The sequence below is a fragment of the Calypte anna genome, chromosome 2, assembly GCF_003957555.1.
Source record: "Calypte anna isolate BGI_N300 chromosome 2, bCalAnn1_v1.p, whole genome shotgun sequence".
Classification (NCBI taxonomy): domain Eukaryota; kingdom Metazoa; phylum Chordata; class Aves; order Apodiformes; family Trochilidae; genus Calypte; species Calypte anna.
This window is the reverse complement of record NC_044245.1, coordinates 133149461-133170326: the sequence shown is the minus strand read 5'-3', so window position 1 is coordinate 133170326 and position 20866 is coordinate 133149461. Positions and strand designations below refer to the sequence as shown.

The 20866-nt window shown below is 37.8% G+C and overlaps 1 protein-coding gene across 1 annotated transcript in view; it reads left to right on the top strand.

Annotated features, from left to right (window-relative positions):
• ANGPT1 (angiopoietin 1) overlaps positions 1-20866 on the top strand; it is a 157824-nt gene that overhangs the window by 57813 nt on the left and 79145 nt on the right. The window contains exons 2-3 of the mRNA XM_008502688.2: positions 17065-17220; positions 20298-20419. Coding sequence (XP_008500910.1) covers positions 17065-17220; positions 20298-20419 — 278 coding nt within the window. The remainder of the gene's footprint in view (positions 1-17064; positions 17221-20297; positions 20420-20866) is intronic.

The window sequence follows — 20866 nt, the reverse complement described above, 5'->3', positions numbered from 1 at the left end:
TTGATATTGTTAATAATAGTCAGAGTAGCAAGAGATCAGGTTAGGAAAGCAAAAGCAGAGAGAATTGGACCTAGCAAGGGGGTTAAGGGCAACAAGATACATTTCTATTGGTATGTCAATGATAAGAGGAAGACTAGGGAAAATGCGGGCCCAAAAGGAGAGGTTGTAACTCAAGATGTAGAGAAGGCCAAGGTACTCAATGACTATTTCTCCTCTGTCTTCACCAGAAAAGGACTCTGGTTACACCCTCCATGTTACAAAAGCCAAGGTACAGTCTCACCTTCTTTCCTCTGAGGGTGGTGAGATGTGGGAACAGGTTGCCCAAGGAACCTGTGGCTGCCCCTACTCTGGAAGCATTCAAGGCAAGGTTGGATGAGGTCTGAAGCAACATGGTCTAGTGGAAGATGTCCCTTCCCATGCAGGGGTATTGGAACGAGATGATCTTTAAGGTCCCTTCCAACCCCAGCCATTCTATGATTCTGTGATTCTATGAATATTGGCCTATACATGCAGCTAAAGGTTTGGAGAGAAGTCCTGCCTCTTCTTCAAAGAACAGCCATGATAATTTACATCAGTTTGTGTCTTCGTATGCAAGTTCACTGCATATGGCAAGTGTGGGGCTTACACCTAGACTGATGTCATCTTGGCTTTATTTATAGCCCTTTTTGGGATCAAGTTAAGTGGGCTGAAATGGAATGTTATTAGCTGTGAAAACAAAACAAAATTACCAGAAAGACCTTGTCACGGTTTAACACTGGCCCGGCAATTAAACTGAATAACAGACGCTCTCTATTAATGTCTCTCTCCTCCTTGATAAAGAAAGGAGAGAGAATAAGGGAGAGAGACTTATGGGTTGGAAATTAAACTACACAACTTTAATGAAACAGTAATGATAAATAGGAAAAATTACTAAATATATACAAATATACAGGAAAATGGAAACCACGTTCCTCCCTCCTTTCCCCCAATAACTCTCACGTCACCACTGAGGCTGCAGGACAGCCCTGGGAAAGTCCAGGCTGGACTCCTGGAGTCGGCAGCAGTCGGGAACCGGAAGCAGGAACACACAGATATGGGCTGGCACGGATCAGGACCACAGGCAGACGAACGGACAGGATCCTTCCAGGATGTGGGGTGAAGGAAGGGAAGCAGGAAAGGCAGGAAGGGCAGGCAGCTGGAAGCTGGAAGCATGGCTTGGCCCTTGTGATGCCTCAAATTTATACTGAGTATGGCGTGTATGGGATGGAATACTCTGTTTGGTCAATTCTGGCATCTATCTTGTCTGTTCCTCCCCAAAGGAGGGCTCAGGTGGGACCTCTTTATCCTCCTGGACAGTAAAATGTTATCCTCAGATCTGAGCAGTGTCCTTGGCTCTGCATACCAGTCTCTAGCAGTAACTATAAACATCAAGTGTTATCAGTCCTAGAAGCACACACTGTCTGAGAAACATGCTGTTAATTTCAGCAAGTGCAATTACTTACAAGAGACGTAGCTGAAAGCAAAAGCACAAGACAGAAAATCACCTTTATCCTGGCCCAAACGAGGACAGACTTTCTTTCACTTGTTTAGCTATTGCTTTCGTTGTTACTTGGAAAAAGTATAAGTAAGGCAAAAAAGGACTAAATTCAAAGTTGACTTTAAGTTGGTATTGTCTTATAAAAATATTTCAGCTCACTCTGTGAATTTAAAGTCTTACAGAATGTTCTGTTTCCTTAACTGAACATCACATTAAATTTGTCCCACAAAAATATTTGGATTGTTTATTTATGTTAGAAAAAATGTATTAATTTAAATTCAACTTAATGAGATGACTAACCTTTCCTTTAATGGTATCAAAATTTCACTAAATTTGAGAGACAAATTAAGTCTTAAACAAAATGAGAGGGACAGTTGAAATACCTGATTTAATCTGATATTGGAAGTCAAGAGGAAGTACAGCTGTGAGGTTTTTCTTCAGCAATGTTCATGTTCTATTCTATGTTCTTTCCTTTTTAGGTGAGAGATTAACTATTTCTAGCAGAAAGACTGGCCTGCACATTGAATTCCAATGTATTCTCTCACACAACATTCTATGCCAAAACCCTACTCTTTTATTTTTAAATAACTTTTAACTGTTGAAAATCAATTTAAATCATTTAAGTGACAATAAACCAGTGTCTTTTAATGCTTATATATATGTATATATTATTTATTTATATATTTATATCCTCAAAGGATATTCACAGTAGACAAAAGACACTATTTTTAAGTAATCATGTGGTAAGCATTTGTTTTACTGGTATACCAAGGAGCAGCTATTCACAGTATCTTTGGAAGTACTTGAATAAAAATATTTTATCATCTAATTTCTTCCTTGACAATTCAAGATAATTTCCAAGAGCATACCCCTGCAACCACTAAATCCACCAGAGCTAATTATATCCTGTACATTTCATTTTTGACATTCATCTCACTCCTCTCAATAAAAGCTTAAAGTTCATGCAAGAGTAAAATAGGCTTTAAGTATAAAAGAAATAAAATGAAATACCAATCTGATTAACATTTCAGGACACGGAAAGCCATTTTATATTAAAAAGCCTTCTTATGATTCTGGTTTTGCGAACCATGTGTTAAAAGATGGGGATTATGAAGATCCATTGGAGTAAAGGATTCAAGTGTTCTTTGTGCTGGTTCAGCTGATCTACAGCAAGGTCTGTGCCAAGACCAACCACCTTTCTTAAATGTAGCTATGAAACACATCCACCCCTGAGCTGTTCTTCAGATTTGTCACTAGTCACTTCATTCTTTTAAATGTCACTGTTTGTTCAAAGCGTCCTGGGTAATAAGAAGACAAAGTGGTTTGGTGTTATGTTTGAATTGTACATAGCAGAATTCCATCCATGTTTATGGGATATTTGTTTATCAACCAATACAAAAAAGCACTGGAATAGGAAACAAATGCTAGGAAACGTTTTTCTGTCCACATTAATTTGACATTTGTGATTTTGGTAGTCCATAGTTGTTTACCTTGCATTTACGAAAGGAAATTAGATCTGCTACATGAAAGAAAATTACTGGGACAGACTGTGTTTCAGTTTCTTATTTCAGAGGTGTATCAGAGACTTCTTAGACAAGCTAGAAGCCTCATGGAAAGTTCAGAGAAGCCAGAAAGCTCTAAGTTCAAAGTTCACTTGATTTATTCAGATGCTTTTTCTATTTCAATGTGTTTTATAGCTGTCTCTATTAAATAGGGACTCACACTCTAATTTTAGCAGCAAATGAGTTATCAGTGACAGTTTCCTTTTTGGTTGATAAATTCACTGACTCATCTGTTGAACACAATCTTTTCTGGCAGGATGGGAACAGAAGCTGCTTCTTACACATTACGAAATCGACTGTCACATACACGAGTACACTGTCACCACCAGGAAAGTGGGGAACAGACTAAACCTTCCTATTGAAATGTCCCAAGAATAATCAGCTCCAGCCACCAGTGATCCAGAGTCCATATCCCTTCTGCCTAACAAAAATAGAGGCAGGATTATGAATGCATTAAGGTGAAGCAGGGCTGGGTGAATCCCTGATCTGGGAGCTGGGACAAGGGAAAAAAGTTAGATTGCTTTTCTCTTACATTTTTGTAATGTCTGAATAGCAATCTGTAGGGAATTTTGTTAGTAGTGTTAGAGGGAATTTCTGCTTCTTGTAAAAATGTGCTTTCACTCAAGAAAAGAGTCTGGTTTGTCCATATGTCAGTGAAAAGCTGAGCAACAGTCCCAGATAAAAGGGAACTTCACATAAACCCAGACTAACACAGGTGTTTACAAGAGCATGAACAAGAGGGAGAAGTAGGATTTCTAAACAGTCAGCTGTTCCTTTGGACAAGGAACATTCGAAGAGAGCATACTACTTAAAATATAAATTACATTTGCAAGTAAGAGAAGTCCTACCTGGAAAATTAGTTCAGATCAGCAAAGCTATTGCAGTCTTCCAGCTGAGCTTCTGGTCCCATATACCACAGGTTTGTGGATGATAATGAAGAAGTTTTCATACCATGACCTTTTCCTGTGCAGCAGCAGAGGACTGTAAAGTCTGCTTAGAATGACTCTGCTTTGAGGTGCCATGAAAGCAGAGATATTGCTGTTGCCCAGCTGTGACAGATCTGCTGCTGGAAATGCAGGGAGACAAAAAGATAAGCTTCAAACACACCTTCAACATCTTGACCTTTCAGGAAGTTCAGTTCCCAACTGGAACTCTGCAGCTTTTGCTCATTTTACATAATCCTTCCTGTATTCTTCCTTCTATAGAAAACACCTTTGTGATAGCCTTGTGGTTTACTTGCAAAGAAAGGAACAGAATGAAGTCCTGTTTTCCTGCTTCCTTGTCATCACACTGACAAAATGAACGCTTCCACTGGTATCACACAGAAATCCATTAAGCATTCTAAATATTGTGCAGAAATTTACATCTCTCCTTCACTTTTCTTGATGGAAATTTGTGGTAGCATGGCATTTACAGTGGAATAGAAGCACTTGTGTTTTGGGTTTCTTTTCATGCCTAGAAGCTAGCAGTTTGGTCCAACTGTAATATGGTTGATAATCCCTATGTGCACACTTGCACTGATGTTACTAAGCACGCTTTATACAAGAAAATAATTTTGGATAGCATGTTAACATATTTACAGTAAATTGACAAACCCCAATGTTTGGTTTCAGAGAAGATTAGAATTGCCAACAGCTAAGTCATAAAAAAATAACAACATTCATTTTGACATTGGAAAGATATTTTTACCTGTTCTAGAGCTGAAAGTCAAAAGGAAAGTGAAGTGTCGGGGGTGAAATTCTGGTTAATTGCAAAACCTCCATTGACTTCAGTATGTCAGGATTCCAGACTTTATCTAACCTTCCTGTGTCATCCCAGTAGAGGATCAAATGTTTTTTTTTTCCCACAGATAAATTCATACTAACCTCACAATATTTGACCTCATGGAAATGAGACCGCAGCATTACCTCTGAATGGAGGGAATTGGATCCAGATGAGTCAGGGATGTGGCTCTATTTGCTCTTGTATTCTGGTCTCCCACACCTAGGTGTGGCCTAGAGTTTACGCTGCTTCCACCAGCATCAAAACCAAGCATGGAAAACCTGTGTCCTGAAAAGAGAACACCTATCCTGGAGCATTTATTCCTGAATTTTGCATGGCTTCGGTTTTCTGTGCTCTGGGATCAGGTGTTTGCAGATGGGAGTGAAGTTCAGATGTGCTTTGCAGTAACTGCTACAGTTTCTTGAGGTCCCCCAGGAGCAACAGATATGATTAGAGCCACAGACATATTCTTTTGGTGCCTGTCAAGATTTTTCACCTACTTTCAGTACTGAAGACATTGTTATGCCATAATGTTCTGACCACAGGGTGTGAATTTTATTGCCAGCTAATGGGCAGAATGAATAACTCTTACCATAATTGTGATCTGCATTTTAGTGAAACATCTACCAAACTTCCTCAAGTTTCTCATAACCACTTTATTCTCTGCTATTATGGTACAGAGTGATAGATATGCACCGTTCTTTCAATTGAGTAGCTGTAGTAATGAGAAATGTTATCCTAATTCCTGCGTGTTCTGCACATGTGGTTAAACTAATGACCTGAAAGTTTGCACTTAAGCACTGCAACTAAAAAGTCAGTACAAGAGATATTTTTCCTTTCCCCTGTGGGTGAAGAACAGTACCACATGGCTAACGTTATGAAAATGAGATTGAACTAAAATAATGAATCTGAATACTTGAAAGTTTAGGAATATCTGTATTTGATTTCAAACCTTGATCATCTCTGATTGTGAATAGTTACAGCATGTTTTAAAGGACTGGGATATTTTACTTTTATTTAATAGTCCTGTTATTTTGATATGCTGGTTTATTCAATGTATTTTTTATTACATAGTAAATTCCTCTTAGTTATTACAAAACCACCCTTCTGAATACACTTTTACTTGGCAAGAAAACATTAGTCTTACTGTAATACATGACCTCCTTGGGATTTATTGTAAAATTTAAAGTACTGTAGAAGGAAGATTAAGAAAGCAAAAGCAATGATAAATGCTAAGAATTCATATTAGATTTGAGTGAATGACAGACATAGAAATAACTGCTGTGTCTCGTCTTTGAATCATTGCTCTGTGTTTTCACTCCATTAATCATGCCTTAAAGACTGTCACTTTATATTTGTGAACTGTGAAGCTCCATCAGGGCAAGGGCCAGTACATGTTCCTGGATTACAAATCGGAAATGACTGTGATCATTATCACTTCAGGCACAGGGATATTGTGTGGAAATTTGCAAACAAAAGTAGCAACTTAATCAGTGAGAGAGTGATTCTGACAGCCACCCTGCCACCCTCCTGGGAATGCGGGAGCAGCTGTGGCTGCCAATACGCCTGGGATCACTGGGAAGATATTAATATTCAGATTGTCCAAAGGACCTATCCAAATAGTTTCGTACTATTACCAAGTAGTGAAAACTATTCCACTCCACTTTCAGTATAACTCTTTGAATTTTTATTGCCCTTGCAAGAACCTTAAACCATTTGTGACTGCTTCTTTTTAACTTATTAGATGTAACATTTGTGAATACACTTCTAGTGGCTTCTGTTTTCCCTTGTAAAACCAGATACACTTTGAAATTGCTGCCTGCGACGTGTTCATCTCTTTGTATAGCAATCAATGTCTAATATACATCCCTCTTTCTCTATCACTAGCTACAACTGTTCTGCATATGTGCTTGCACACTCATATAACTGTTGTTCACCTATGAATTTATTACTGACAGTGAACTAGCAGATATGAAACTGAAGGCTGAAAGTCCCCCACATGATTTCATGACTTACAAAAGAATGCCTCATAATAACATTGGCTTCCAGGAAGAGCTGTGATTATGATAAACTGAAGTAGGAGGCAATATTCTTGCCAGGCCCTGAAAAAAAAAAAACACAGGAGAAAAATGCTGCTCCTAAAGCAAGGCCTGAGGAGGGAGAGTCTTCCATCATTGCCTTTCAGCTGTCACTTCTTCACAGTGATTTAAGTGCAGGAATATGCTCAAAAGATTTAAGTTTTTAGATTTTCCCTAAACTTTGATATTTTTTTTTGACCATTTTTAAACCTACAGAATTAAAGAAGAAATTCTGAACCCAATTTTTTGTCACTACTGCTAACTTTGTGCTTGTTGCTAAGTACAGACCAGACTGATTCTACTCTTCATCATTGCAACTCCTTACAACTATTCCCTTAGCAGCTAATGGAAATGATAATACTAATTCCCAGTAAATGAGACCTTTAGAGAAACCTGTAGGTTTACATTTCTGACTGACATTACTCTTGTACCATTCAAGAAGTAAACTGGACAAAGAATTGAATCATAATCAAACTGTGAATCTCACCTCAACAACCAGGGATGAAGGAGATTGTATTAGCATGTTTACCTAAGGGAAACCTGTGATTGGTCCCTTTCAAAATCCCCACAGGAATTTAATGAAAAGAGGGACCAGACTTATCTTTATTCCCTTTGGATGCTCTCATATTTCCTATAAAAAGGTCTTACCATTCTACACAATTATTACAGCCATAAAAGGGTATTTATCTTGAACGATGCCATTTCAGATAAATGCAGGCACTTTTGTCTTTTTTATATGTCTTTTTGTAATACTTTTTCTTTAAGTTTTATAGTATCTTCCACAAGCTAGTCTGAGTACCTGATATTTCATTAAATGGTTTAGTGAATTTCAGAACTTTCCACTAAAAATTCTAAAACAGGGTTTTTATAACCTATTTAATGGGATGAATTTATGTATGTGCATATGTGAATTCATGTACACTGAATACAACAGTTTCAATTTGAGACTTTTATGCAAGTTTTAAATTTTAATAATTATTGGAAGTAAATGTCAACAATTTTATTTGGGTATTTTAGTTCACTATTTGACATTTACTAAAGCAATCAATTCCATCAGCACAGACAGAAACCAAAGTTTCTAGGACTGCACATATTTTGGCAGGAACGTCTCTCCAGTATGTAGGGTTACACACACATTATAATGATTGGAATTATGAGAGGCACTTAGAGATTAATGGGTATATATATAATTTCAAGAATGGAAAGAAAACGTGTTAAGAGTTTGTACTTGTAGTTAACTTTTTCATAGTGCTCTGGGCAATTAAAGTTCTTAGTTCACTGTTGCAGATATTTCTGGAAATTTCATTTATTTGTGCCTTAAAATTCTAAAGTGGTTCCAAAAAGGATGTATTAATATAATTTTTTAATGTCTGTACTTAAACTAAGGTAAATATTTTAATGTATCCACAGTATCTATCATTAAAATACTTGTGCCCAGATTACTGTAATGAAAGTTAAGAACCATAAATACAGCCAAAATTTAAAGGGCACAAATGAATCTTGCTCTCTACCTACATATGTAATGCATAATTCAAGGGAGTTATTATGTGTACACTCTTGTAAATCCATGCTCATAAATATTGTGTGGGAGAAGATAAAAACATTTGTCTACATATTAATGGTTGATACTCCATAGTACTTCAGCAGATTTCATGCCTGTGCTTCCCTGGGTTCTGCAGGGTAATGGATTTTACAGCACACAGAGGTTTTGCTCTTTGCTGTATTAGGTATCAATGGAGATGAACACCAGCCCTCATCATAAACTGGGATCATGGTGTTCCAGTCAAATGCCAAACATAAGACATAAACCAGAATAAAATATATTTGCCATTATTAGAACAAGCCTCATGGTAGCAATATTCTCATTCTAGCTAGCGTGGCTAAGATTCCTTTAAACATTTTTCACTAAATAAGATACAGTGGGGTGAGGGATCTCATCTGCTCAAAAACACCTTGGCTGCTCAGGTGCTTCAGCTTGTAAAAGGCTTCACCAAGAGTCAGAAGTTGGTAGCAGCACGCTCTGCCATAGAGCAGATCACAAACCACACTGTCACTGCAGATACATTCTGTTTCCATTTTCCCATGTGTGTTAGAATCATAGAATCATAGAAATGCTCAGGCTGGAAAAGACCTTCAAGATCATTGAGTCCTGCCTATCACCAATGACCCACCAGTAAACTATGTCCCCAGGCACCACCTCCAGATGATTTTTAAACACATTCAGGGATGGAGACTCAACCACCTCCCTGGGGAGCCTGTTCCAGTGTTTGAGAACACTTTAAGTTTCTCCTAATATCCAACCTAATTCTCCCCTGACACAACTTGAAGCCATTTCCCTTTGTCCTGTCATCTGTTACCAGTGAGAAGAGAACAACCCCACTCTCACTACAACCTCCTTTCAGGTATTTGTAAAGAGTGATAAGGTTTCCTCTCAGCCTGGGTTTCCCCAGACTACACAGCCCCAACACCCTCAGTTGCTCCTCACAAGGGATGTTTTTCAAACCCTCCACTAGCTTTGTTGCCCTTCTTTGGACTTGCGCCAACACCTCAAAGTCCTTTTTGTACTGAGGTTCCCAAAACTGAGGATTTGAGGTAAAGACAACCACTTGACCACTAATCATGGCCACAAGGATCACTGGCCCTGCACTAAATCTCATTTTGGCCAAGGCAAAAACCCTACCATGGTTCAGTCCTTAACCATGTGACTGTGAAACATCACAGTCACCATAGGAAATCATTTTGATATTAAGTCCTGTCCATCTTCCAGAATGAGCCATAAGGTTTTAAAATATTTTTTGACAAAGAAGTTGTTACAAAATTAGGCATTCTGGAAAGTACCTCTCACCACAAGTATCTCTGCCAAAGAAAATTCAGTAGTTCCACATTTTAATAGGCAAATATTTTCTTAACATGCCTCCCCCCAGATGCTAACTCATTTAGGCTAAGATTTCAGACATTGCCTTTTCTACAATTATGCTTTCCCCTTCAGTATATATTGGGGAAGGTTCACATTTGCACTCTACTGTATAATCATAAATGAGTTTAGTTTATAGAGTTCAGGGGTTTGGAATGTCAGATATAGAAAGAAAAATACACTTGATGTTGTAATAGGATTTGTAAAGGTTAATATTAACTGGTAATTCTTTGAACAAAAATTATTAATAATCAATAGAAAATGGGCACATATTGATCTGATTTACTTGTTAAAAGTGGCTTTCTTATGGGACCATTTAATCACATTTGATATGATTCTTATTTATGCTGCTTATTGACTTTATTAGGCTTTAAGGTTAAAAAAATGAAATGGCAAAATCATTTATACAATTTTTTTGATTTTGGTTTAGAAGTCGACAAGCATTTAGAGTAATATAAAACTTCAAAAATCAATTGGAAATATTTCTTGAAGATGGCAGTAGAAAGCTTAGATTGAATCATCAGGCCAGTGCAATCAAAACTAAGTAAAAAACCTGTCTTTCATATGCCAGATTCTTTGTGAGGAAGAGAAAATACACTTTCTTGCTCACATAAATTACCCATATGTTGAATGTTATGCTGTTGGGCATAATCAGAAGACTGGAGAAGTCTTCTGATAGCTTGAAAGATCTCTGTGTTCCCCATATCTTCTCATGACTGGTATAGCAAGGACTATTTCTGCTAGCATTAAAGTGCTTAATTAATACACTTTTGCTTCCAGTTCCCCAAGATTCCAGTGAGATGCCATGCAGTGTCTTCTGCCATCATTAGCTCTTATGTCTATTACATTTTATGTATTTTACTGCATAACATAACATGTTACAGATGCCAAGCCACCACTGGCATAAGCTCAAGTATCCACAAATTGATTTTCAGGGACTGTAGTTTCTAAAGCAGCCTTATAGAAGTATCTTGAGTACAACACAGAGATGCATTTTGTAGTTTCAAAGCTGGTTAATGCAGCAGTTTCTCAGATGGTTCTGCAGACTGTGTTCTTACTGAGGTATATTCAGACATTCAGAAACAGTCTCAGTGGCTTTCCTCGTTTTGCCAATTTCCTCTTATTTGTGTCATGATGTGTGCTTTTATATTTATTTTTTGTATGTTTTGTTGTTGCTTTTGTTTGTTTGTTTTATTTTTTGTGTGTCTTTAATTCATGCAACTCCTCTTTTTTATTGATTTCTTTCTAAAATTTTCTTCAGGAGATGAGTTTTCCAAACCTCTTCTCAGTCCAATGAAGATTTTAGAGTTTAATTCCAAATATTGAATCTGTGAGCTTAGGTTTGAAATAGAGTGAAAACTGAAAATAAAAAAAATATAGAACTAGAAAGAACCATAAAATACCATATAATCTGCCTGATTGTTAACTAAAGTATTCTTTAAAGATCCCCAGTGATAAAGTTTTAACACAGAATCCCTATCAGTATTGTTTATCTGTACTGTTAGAAAAACTTTCCCCTAATATGCAAAAGTTAAATTGAGGATAGGTTTTGAAAAGCAGTCATCTTCATTGTCTATTTGATTGCATACTGTCACGGTTTAACACTGGCCCGGCAATTAAACCGAATAACAGACGCTCTCTATTAATGTCTCTCTCCTCGATAAAGAAAGGAGAGAGAATAAGGGAGAGAGACTTATGGGTTGGAAACTAAACTACACAACTTTAATGAAACAGTAATGATAAATAGGAAAAATTACTAAATATATACAAATATACAGGAAAATGGAAACCACATTCCTCCCTCCTTTCCCCCAATAACTCTCACGTCACCACCGAGGCTGCAGGGCAGCCCTGGGAAAGTCCAGGATGGAGTCCTGGAGTCGGCAGCAGTCGGGAACCGGAGGCAGGAACACACAGATATGGGCTGGCACGGATCAGGACCACAGGCAGACGAACGGATGGGATCCTTCCAGGATGCCAGGTGAAGGAAAGGAAGCAGGGAAATCAGGAAATCCAGAAGTCTGGAAATCTGGAAAGATCTGGCTCGGCCCTTGTGATGCCTCAAATTTATACTGAGTGTGACGTGTATGGGATGGAATACTCTGTTTGGTCAATTCTGGCATCTATCTTGTCTGTTCCTCCCCAAAGGAGGGCTCAGGTGGGACCTCTTTATCCTCCTGGACAGTAAAATGTTTTCCTCAGATCTGAGCAGTGTCCTTGGCTCTGCACACCAGTCTTTAGCAGTAACTATAAACATCAAGTGTTATCAGTCCTAGAAGCACACACTGTCTGAGAAACTTGCTGTTAATTTCAGCAAGTGCAACTACTTACAAGAGACTTAGCTAAAAGCAAAAGTACAAGACAGAAAATCACCTTTATCCTGGCCCAAACCAGGACACATACCTGCAATTTTTTTCTGGCTGATGTAAACTTTCCTTGCCATGCTTAAAACCCAGGCAAGGCTGTTCTGAATCAGGTGCAGAGTGACATGTTAACATTTCAGCATTATTCATTGCCTTTATGTGCCATCCATGTTCATTTCCCCTGATCCTCACTGATCACATACAGTCAGAAATAATGGGCAGATTTATCTCTGCTCCTAGAATCTGTCATATGAGAAGGCTGCATAGCTTTATATTTGTTGTTTTGTCAAATTTTTCTCATTGAAAAAGAGTTCATAGAAGATTCTATTTAAAAAAAAAATACATGTAATGTTGGCCTTTTTATTGCACAAATAAGATTGATTTTCTTGGTGATAAACTCCTTCCTAACCTATTTGGCTTCCACAAAGGTTGAAAAGACTTCTGCAATATTCTATATATTTCAACTTCTAATTGCATGGAATGCCACTTTTGTATCTGACTCCCTGAGGATGTTTGTCAGTGAAGGGAGGTATGACTTTCCTCAGAAAAGCAAAGAAAGAAGAAAAGAACTGTCATTGGTCTGTGTAGTATAGTATTGCTAGTACATCTTCAGGTATGCAAAGCAAGAAAAGACAAAGCAGCTCTTACAAAATGTCCCTGGTGCTTTGTCTTTCTATTATTCTGAAAGATGTGAAATACAGGGTCAATGGTAGGAGAAGGAGAATTTATAATCTTTAACTTGTGTCCTTGTTCTAAGGGAGTGTATCAAAACCTAATGTCATCTGGATATCATAGCAGTCCTTACCATATAATTATATGAGACCAACATTACTTGATCAAAGTAAAAGAAAAAGCTCTTAGTTTATTTATAAGCCATCTGCCACAAGCCATTATCATTTACTTAGGTCCTAAGTTACGGTTTCCATTTTAATAGTTCTATTAATGTTTGGGTGGTTTCTATGAAGATTATTCAATAAACATTGTCCAGAAAAAGCTTGATACTTTTAAAGTAATAATCCTTTGGAATGTTAAACTTCTGACAGTTTTATTTCTAAGAATGTTATAGCATTATTATGCATCCCTCTAGTAACTCTGCATTACTGAAAACTCCTGTGCAATGTAAAGAGCCTTACCAAAAACAGATGCAGATGAATTAATAGCAAGGACATAAAGGAATTATAGAAAGTCATAAAGTGGAAGGGGTAGGATGGGGCTGGGGCAGGGAGGGAAGGAAGAACATAGAAAAGAATTCTGCTTCGCTTTTGCATTTAAAAGTAACTTAAATAAGAAGAAATGGAAATATAAGGATTTAAAAATAAACGTAAAAAGTAGATTCATCTGCAAAGAGTATTTCATACATTATATATTTACTTCATTATGTATTTACTATGCAATGCAGAATCTCTCAAGAAACTGGATTTAACTTGACTATAAGATGTAGGGATCAAAAAAATGTCTTAAAACCCTACATGTTCCATGAATAGGTTTCTGTGTGTTGTATTTTCTGTGAGACCACCCTGCAAGATCCTTTTATCACCTGTTAGATAGATGTTATCCCTCTAAGAAAGAAAGTTCAGTCTGAGGTTTCGTACACTTAACCTCCACACAAAGCCTCTGAAAAGGGAATGTGTCAGATAAAACTCAGTGCTTGGCCATAATGAACCTGGTAAATCTTAGTTTCCTGTAATAAAAATAATAGGTGAAATTTTCAGTGTCAGTGGGAAAAAAAAGCCAGTGAGAATTTTGCAATTGATTTTAGTAGGGCCAGTACTGCAACCAATAAATCTATTGAGCAAACTACAAGAAGTGGGCGAAGGAAAGAAGGGGAATTAGTGTAACAGAATCTATACATTATTTCAGTTCTTGCTCTAACTTCCTTTGCCTAAGTAGAAAGCTCATGATACTCCTGATACGTGCCCAGAGAAATCTCAGCGGCAGTATACTGAACACCAAATATTTACAAAAGCATTTAAAAAGTAATTCTGAAACAGGAAAATCAGCTTTTTTAGTATAATGAGTCAGTCTCAGATTCAACCACAGGTTGTTTTAGGGGTGAGTAACCAGGAACAATTGTCCAAGACTGGATATGTTGTGGTATTAGACTACAATAATTAAAGGTCTAAATTATCAAACACACCTCAAACTATGCCTACTTTTTTGCTAGTCAAAACCTGTTCTAGCTCCACACATCTAGCACTTAGATGTTCCAAACACAATCAATCTTGTAATGTGAGTAAATAACAGGCAAAAAATCTGAAATATGACTTTTTATCCCTAGCTATGGGGCTTTTTTCATTAATGAGTGAAAACATCAAATTTCTCTTTCTGCTGTATAATAAGAACAGCCAACCTAGCTTTTAAATAGAGGATTTCCCCAGACATCCATTACACATGTGCACCACATAGCCCACGTACAGTAAGGCAATTTCAGAAAGCTTCAGACAAACAAATTTAGCATTGTACATCCACCACAGGCATGCTATGGTCCTACATGGAAAGAAAAAAGGTTAGACATGAGGAAATGTCTGTCTGGGTTGATACCCACTGCGGGCTGTACTTGAGAGTCCCATATTTTTCTTTAAGAGGTGAAAGCTATGGGGGAAATTTGAACTTCTTGTTCAGGTGTTCCAGTATCTGAATCAGAATCTGAAGAAGCAAAACCATTAATTTTGAGGTTCTTTCGTAAGGATCATTTGCAACCAAGAACTAGTTTGGGAAAAAAGCAAAAGTAGAGTGGCTAAAATGCAGCATCTGATATTAAGGATTTATAAAGAGAAAATACTTTTGAACATAAAGTAAAATGGATCTGTAAAATCTCCCTCAAACCAGCTTAACATCTATAACATTTATCTCCCAGCAATAAATGAAACCAAAGTAAACTTACACTTGGTGTGGAAAACAATGACATCCACTGCAGACATTATTTTGCAATACACAGTTTTCCTTGGCTGTTAAACCTCATTTTAAGACTTATCAGAGTATTCAGCAATAAGTTTTCCCCACCACTTAAAGCACTCTACAGGTTTCCAGCCCAGAGAGTTTGCCTGTCAATTGAAGTAAATTATTTTTTTTGTCCGAAACTGTAGGACATCTGTAGCGGGAGGAGCCATTCTTGCTCCTGAAGCTCGACGAGCTGCTGGTCTCTTCCAGGACTCCAGCCACCACACAGAGCTTCCAGGGTAGAAGTGTAGCGGGAAGAGCCTTTCTTGCTCCAGAGGCTCAACAAGCTGCTGGCCTCTCCACGCCTTGCACCAGAGTGAGCTTCCTCTGTGGGTGTGTGTCCCACCTTTATTGGCCCCCTGGTAATAGGGGGCCTGCCCTAACCAGGCACAGGTGGACTCACACCCACTCTTTGGCAACTCGAGGCACCTGGTTTATCTTGTTTCTCTACAGACATCCACTTTTTTTTTTGACCACCATGGATATAAAATGCTTCTCTAAATTGCTCTGAACAGACAAACAAATTACCAACAACGGTGTTATGCAGAAAATATTTTGCATTGTTGCAGTGTTGTTTCTCTGTAAATAAAATGTTTTTAAAACTAGTAGGAGGTGCACATAAATGATCACATTTTTTATAACTCTTTTGAGAGCTTAGCTAATGTGGCTCATCAGAACATCTAACAGTAGTCACCCCTAAGCACAGGAATGCTTAGAGATAAGATAAAAGTAGCCTTTCTTATTAATCACACTGTGTAGCTCACTCTGGTTCCTTTCTTCGGTCTTTAAATCAACTCCATCTGTTTTTTAATTTTTAGTTGTGCAGCTTACTTTTCACAATGAAACATGCTTACTGTTGCAGAAACAGGTCCAATGTGATCCAAATTATTAGGAAAAATACTGATTGCTTAAGTGTGGAATCAGCTAACCACAAAAAAAAATGATCAGCCAAGAAATGCAATTGAGGACCAAATCTTCACTTGGTGTAATTTGGCTGGACTCCAGCTGATTTCAATGTAAGGTATTAAAAGCAATATTCTGGGCCACTTTTTTTTTAGTTAATACTTTAGGAATACATCAAGCAAGATGCCAAAATGATGCTTGTGTAAGTAAGAAACAACCTCATCAATCTGTAAACCAGTCCTAGTATGTTGTGGCAGAGTGAGGACTGAGGCAGCTCGAAGGGAATGGCCTTGCTTATGTTATGTAAAACAAACAAAAAATTGATCCTCTCCCTGCAGTGCTGTTTTAGAGGGTCCTAATTCAGATTCCATCCAACTGACTGCAAATGCAAGCTAATTAATATCAATAAAACAAACGCAAAGGACCAAAAATACATTTATATGGTTTTAATCAACAATTTCTTTCTTTTATTGCCATGACAGTGTCTCGTCCTTTTCCAGCTTTTTGATCACAGCTAAACTAATGTCTTCATTGTTGAGTTTGTGACAGGTTTTGTGGGGATCTAATCTTGCTGAATAAATGTGCAATAGGAACATTCCAGGGAAAGTAGGATGTGGTAGGATCTCTTCCAGGTAGGATTCTCATGTAAGTTATGATGTACAAATAGGATCTGACATTTCCCTGTGGTGAGCTTTGTTTATTTACTGGTTCATTTTTCAGCTGCCATGACACCTTTTCCACAAATGCTCTCTTCAAATTTGACACCGATGGAGGAAGGTAGGACCTGCTCCAGCTCATGCCAGCAGGTTGTGATACTTAGAAAAACATTGGGACTTGAAAGGGGTGTGATTGAAAGGGGCTACCCAGATAGTCAGGTCCCTGCCCTAAGTGCCATAGGGTCACTTGAGCTCTCACTGAAAACACTGACAATTCCTCTTTTGGCCAGAACTCCAGCTATGCATTCTTATGCCACCGGAATGCTTAAACAGGCAAAAATACCATAGCTGCAACCTTTTCTCTTTCACAGCTTGAGAACTACATTGTGGAAAACATGAAATCGGAGATGGTGCAGCTGCAGCAGAATGCTGTGCAGAACCACACCGCCACCATGCTCGAAATAGGGACCAGCCTCCTCAGTCAGACAGCAGAGCAGACCAGAAAACTCACAGATGTTGAAACACAGGTATGTTCCCTGAGTGGTTTTCTAAAAGCTGTTAATTGCAGAGAACTTTTCCCACCCTCTTCCTTTCCTAAGGCATCACCACTCAAACCATTTCAGCACAGGCCTCCAAGAAACACACACATTGTATCTTGGTATAAACACTGGTGATGACTGACCTTTGTTATGTTCCTTCCCTTTGATTTCATTGGGTGAGCATAGTTAGCTCTATGTGTGTAAGGCAGGAAGGATTGTCTAGGAAACTAAATCATCATTTCCCTTCAAATAAACAGCCCAGTTACCAACTTTGAATAATACAAATGTCAAGCAAAATAATGAGTTTCAGGGTAAAATAGCCTTTGATCTCCATTGTTCTTTGCTTCTTTACAAAAAAGTTTGTTTATTTCCTGCAAAATACTCACAGCTTTTGAAAAGTAGTGTATACCTGCAGCTTTTAGAAGCAGAGTGGGACAAACATCAGCTTCTTCATAAAATACTCATGTATTTGTTATTATTGTAAAACTCTACCTCTAGAGTAGAGCCCTTTTGCTGGTGACCTTCATATCTCTGTAGCAGTACAGTTTAGGCCAAAAGTTCAGAGAGTGCTTCACTCTGGGCTCCTTTGTAGAAACCTCACACAAATTTAAAGAGCCATTTCCATATGACTCCTCACACTAAAATCACTATTATGGTTTAACACAGAATACAATGTCATACTGAGCTTTTTGCAAAGGTACATATGACTTCTGGTCTTTGGAATTCTTTTATCATTTTAAGATGTGTATTTGGTTTTAGTTTTTTTGCTGACTTGCTCTTGATCTTCATAGCATTTGTTATATTACCAGTTGAACTACATTCTCTGTTCATTTAGAACAGGGGAATTAAAGTGTCCCATTTGTTTGGTTAGTTCCAGTAGCACATATATTTCCTGAAAGAACATGTTTTCTGTTCAAATGTCCTTACTCATGTTTACAATATCATTACCAAGTTTTTATATAATTGGATTCTAGTATACAGAGAAACACCAGTAATTATGAGAGAGAAATACACTGTCATACAGGTTCCCTGCACCTATTTTCTACATCTTGGTTAACAGTTCAACATTTGCTTATAAGTGTTGTAATCTCAAATGAACACAGTTTCTCAAACTTAGTATATTGATTATTAAAATGTCTAATTCAGTATCAACAGAATATCTAAACAGAAACATAGAGAAGAAAACCTGTGGATTGTAGTAACATATGATCAGTAAAAAGAGAGAGAGGTGTGGAAATTCTTCTTATATCACAAAAGACCTACATAGGTGTAAGTGTTGAGTACTGTTTGGCTTTTTGCTCCTGCAGGCAGGTAAGGACAAAAGGGGCAGTGCATTGTCTCTGTCTTACTTTTTCCTTTGAGAAACTACTTCAAGGTAATAGTATCACTGGTAGCTGCATGAAGGAGTGGGTGACTTCCTCCTTCTATACCTCTTGATGGATAATTTAAGGGATGTTCAAGATCTCAGTGTGAGTGGCATGGTCTTCCTTGTTGCAGTACATGCTCTGACTTCAAGTTCAGTGACGGTTTTTCCCACCTTCCCTCTTTCAGCAGTATGAGAAACTTTCTGTCTTTACCATCAATCAGAAAAGTGGTACAGGTGGCTTAATAAAGTGAAAAGAGACTGCTTTGTACAGTGATGGAGGTAGCCAACTGCATGGTTGAGAGGTAAAGGTCTGTAGGATGCAGGGAGGAGAAAGGCAGGGCAGGGTCTCATACCAGAGTAAGGAGGAATCTGAAGGGCTGAAGATTGAGCCTCCACATCCTTTAAACCTCACTGACCCTTCCCAACCGCTGACCCATCCATAACACTACTGATACTCTTTTGGCTTTCTTCTTTACTTGGATCTCCACTGATATTCTGTAGGTTTCTCCACAGATGTATCCTCTTTGGAACTCTGTTGCTACTTTCCGGTCTTCTTATTTGATGCCAGCCTTTGCAATGCACCTTCAGTTTCTGTCAGGAAACTGTGGTAATGCCTCCTGGCACCTCCAGATATATCCATCCTGAAGGGTATAACATCTGTGTACTGATGATTTCCACTTTTTCTCAACCTCTAGAAGCTTAAAAAAAGACAAGTTGCTCTAGGAATGCAAATAATTTCAAACAAAATTAAGGCACCAGACTGAGTGTGAGAACCATTCTTTTTGCTTTATGTTCTTTAACAATTTCCTATCAGGCATGCACAAAAATAAGTTTACTATATAATCTTATGATGATAATGACAAATACTCTTCCAAGAAAGATCTGATAGGTTCTATTAAAGAGGCATTATGTTCAGTTCTAGAAGTGATTGCATCTCAGCTGTTGTGTGGACACATACCTACAAAAACAGTTTACAATACCCTCCTCCAGACTCTATGTAATTAACGATATGCAAACAGAATCAGCTAACATTAATATTATTACTTTCATTCTTTATTGTATTCTGTTATTTCCTCATTTGAACTCTTTCTTATTAGAATCCTTGCTCATCTACTCAAAAGGCTTCTTTTCATCTGTTGTACTTAGTAAAACTTGTGCTTTTGGTACAGATCACTACTAATGTTAAAGATAATTGCATAAAGCAAAGTTTAGGATCACAGCTATTATCTTAAAAATCTGTGCAAGAATGCAAGTAGACACCAGAGTTCTGCCAACACTGCAAAAGAGAGAACTTGGGAAAGCTACAGCAGGAGCTCTATTTACAAAACAGCAGATGCAACACTTTGGCTTCAGTCCAAGTACTCTTGCCCTCTTCTGGTTGAGGCATGCTTTGTAAGAATGAATGTTTGAGGCACGCCTCTTGATTGTTCCATTAAAATAAAGCTTATTTGGCAGTCATCTTTCTTTTTTCTGCCGACTTAGTATTATTCTACATTAAGCAGGGTGCCAGAATATCAGCTGGTACATATCTGTGGAGCTTGATTGAGTTCATTTGCACCAGCTGAGCAGCTGAGATTAAAAAATAATTTAGAAACAATTCTTGAAGAATCATCAAATCAGAGTGAAATGGTTGCATTATGTGGCTATAACAACAGAACCAGGAGAATATAAACATTAATGTTTTTAATTTGTCCTTAAGGTGCTAAATCAAACATCCAGACTTGAAATTCAGCTACTGGAAAATTCACTGTCAACATACAAGCTAGAAAAGCAGCTTCTGCAACAGACACATGAAATCCTGAAAATTCATGAGAAAAACAGGTAAGAATGAATAACTGGTCTTTTACATTCACTGTTCATCATAAAGACTGTGCATATGCTGTTCTAAGCAGCTGGTGAAATAGAAGAAGGATATACAGTAGGTGAAAAGTACAGGTAAAATTTATGAAATGGCTGAAAGAACCAGGTTGTGGACTCACACTCTGTTGGGGTTCTATATGATAAATGAAAGTTGATTTTTATTACTTCATGCACACTGTAAGTTTACAGATCAGTTTGCTTCCTGACAGCCCAGTGGATGACCACAGTCCTGCTGCTGAAAAGCATTGTGATAACATGCATAGGCACTTTGAAGTTGAAAATAGGGATACTAAATTATGAGATTATCAGATAGCCTAAAATGCAAAAGAAAGATTAAATCTTCAGTAGATCTAACATGGAAGAATCTGTCTGAACCTTTGGACCAAATTGTGTAAAGCATACTTGGAG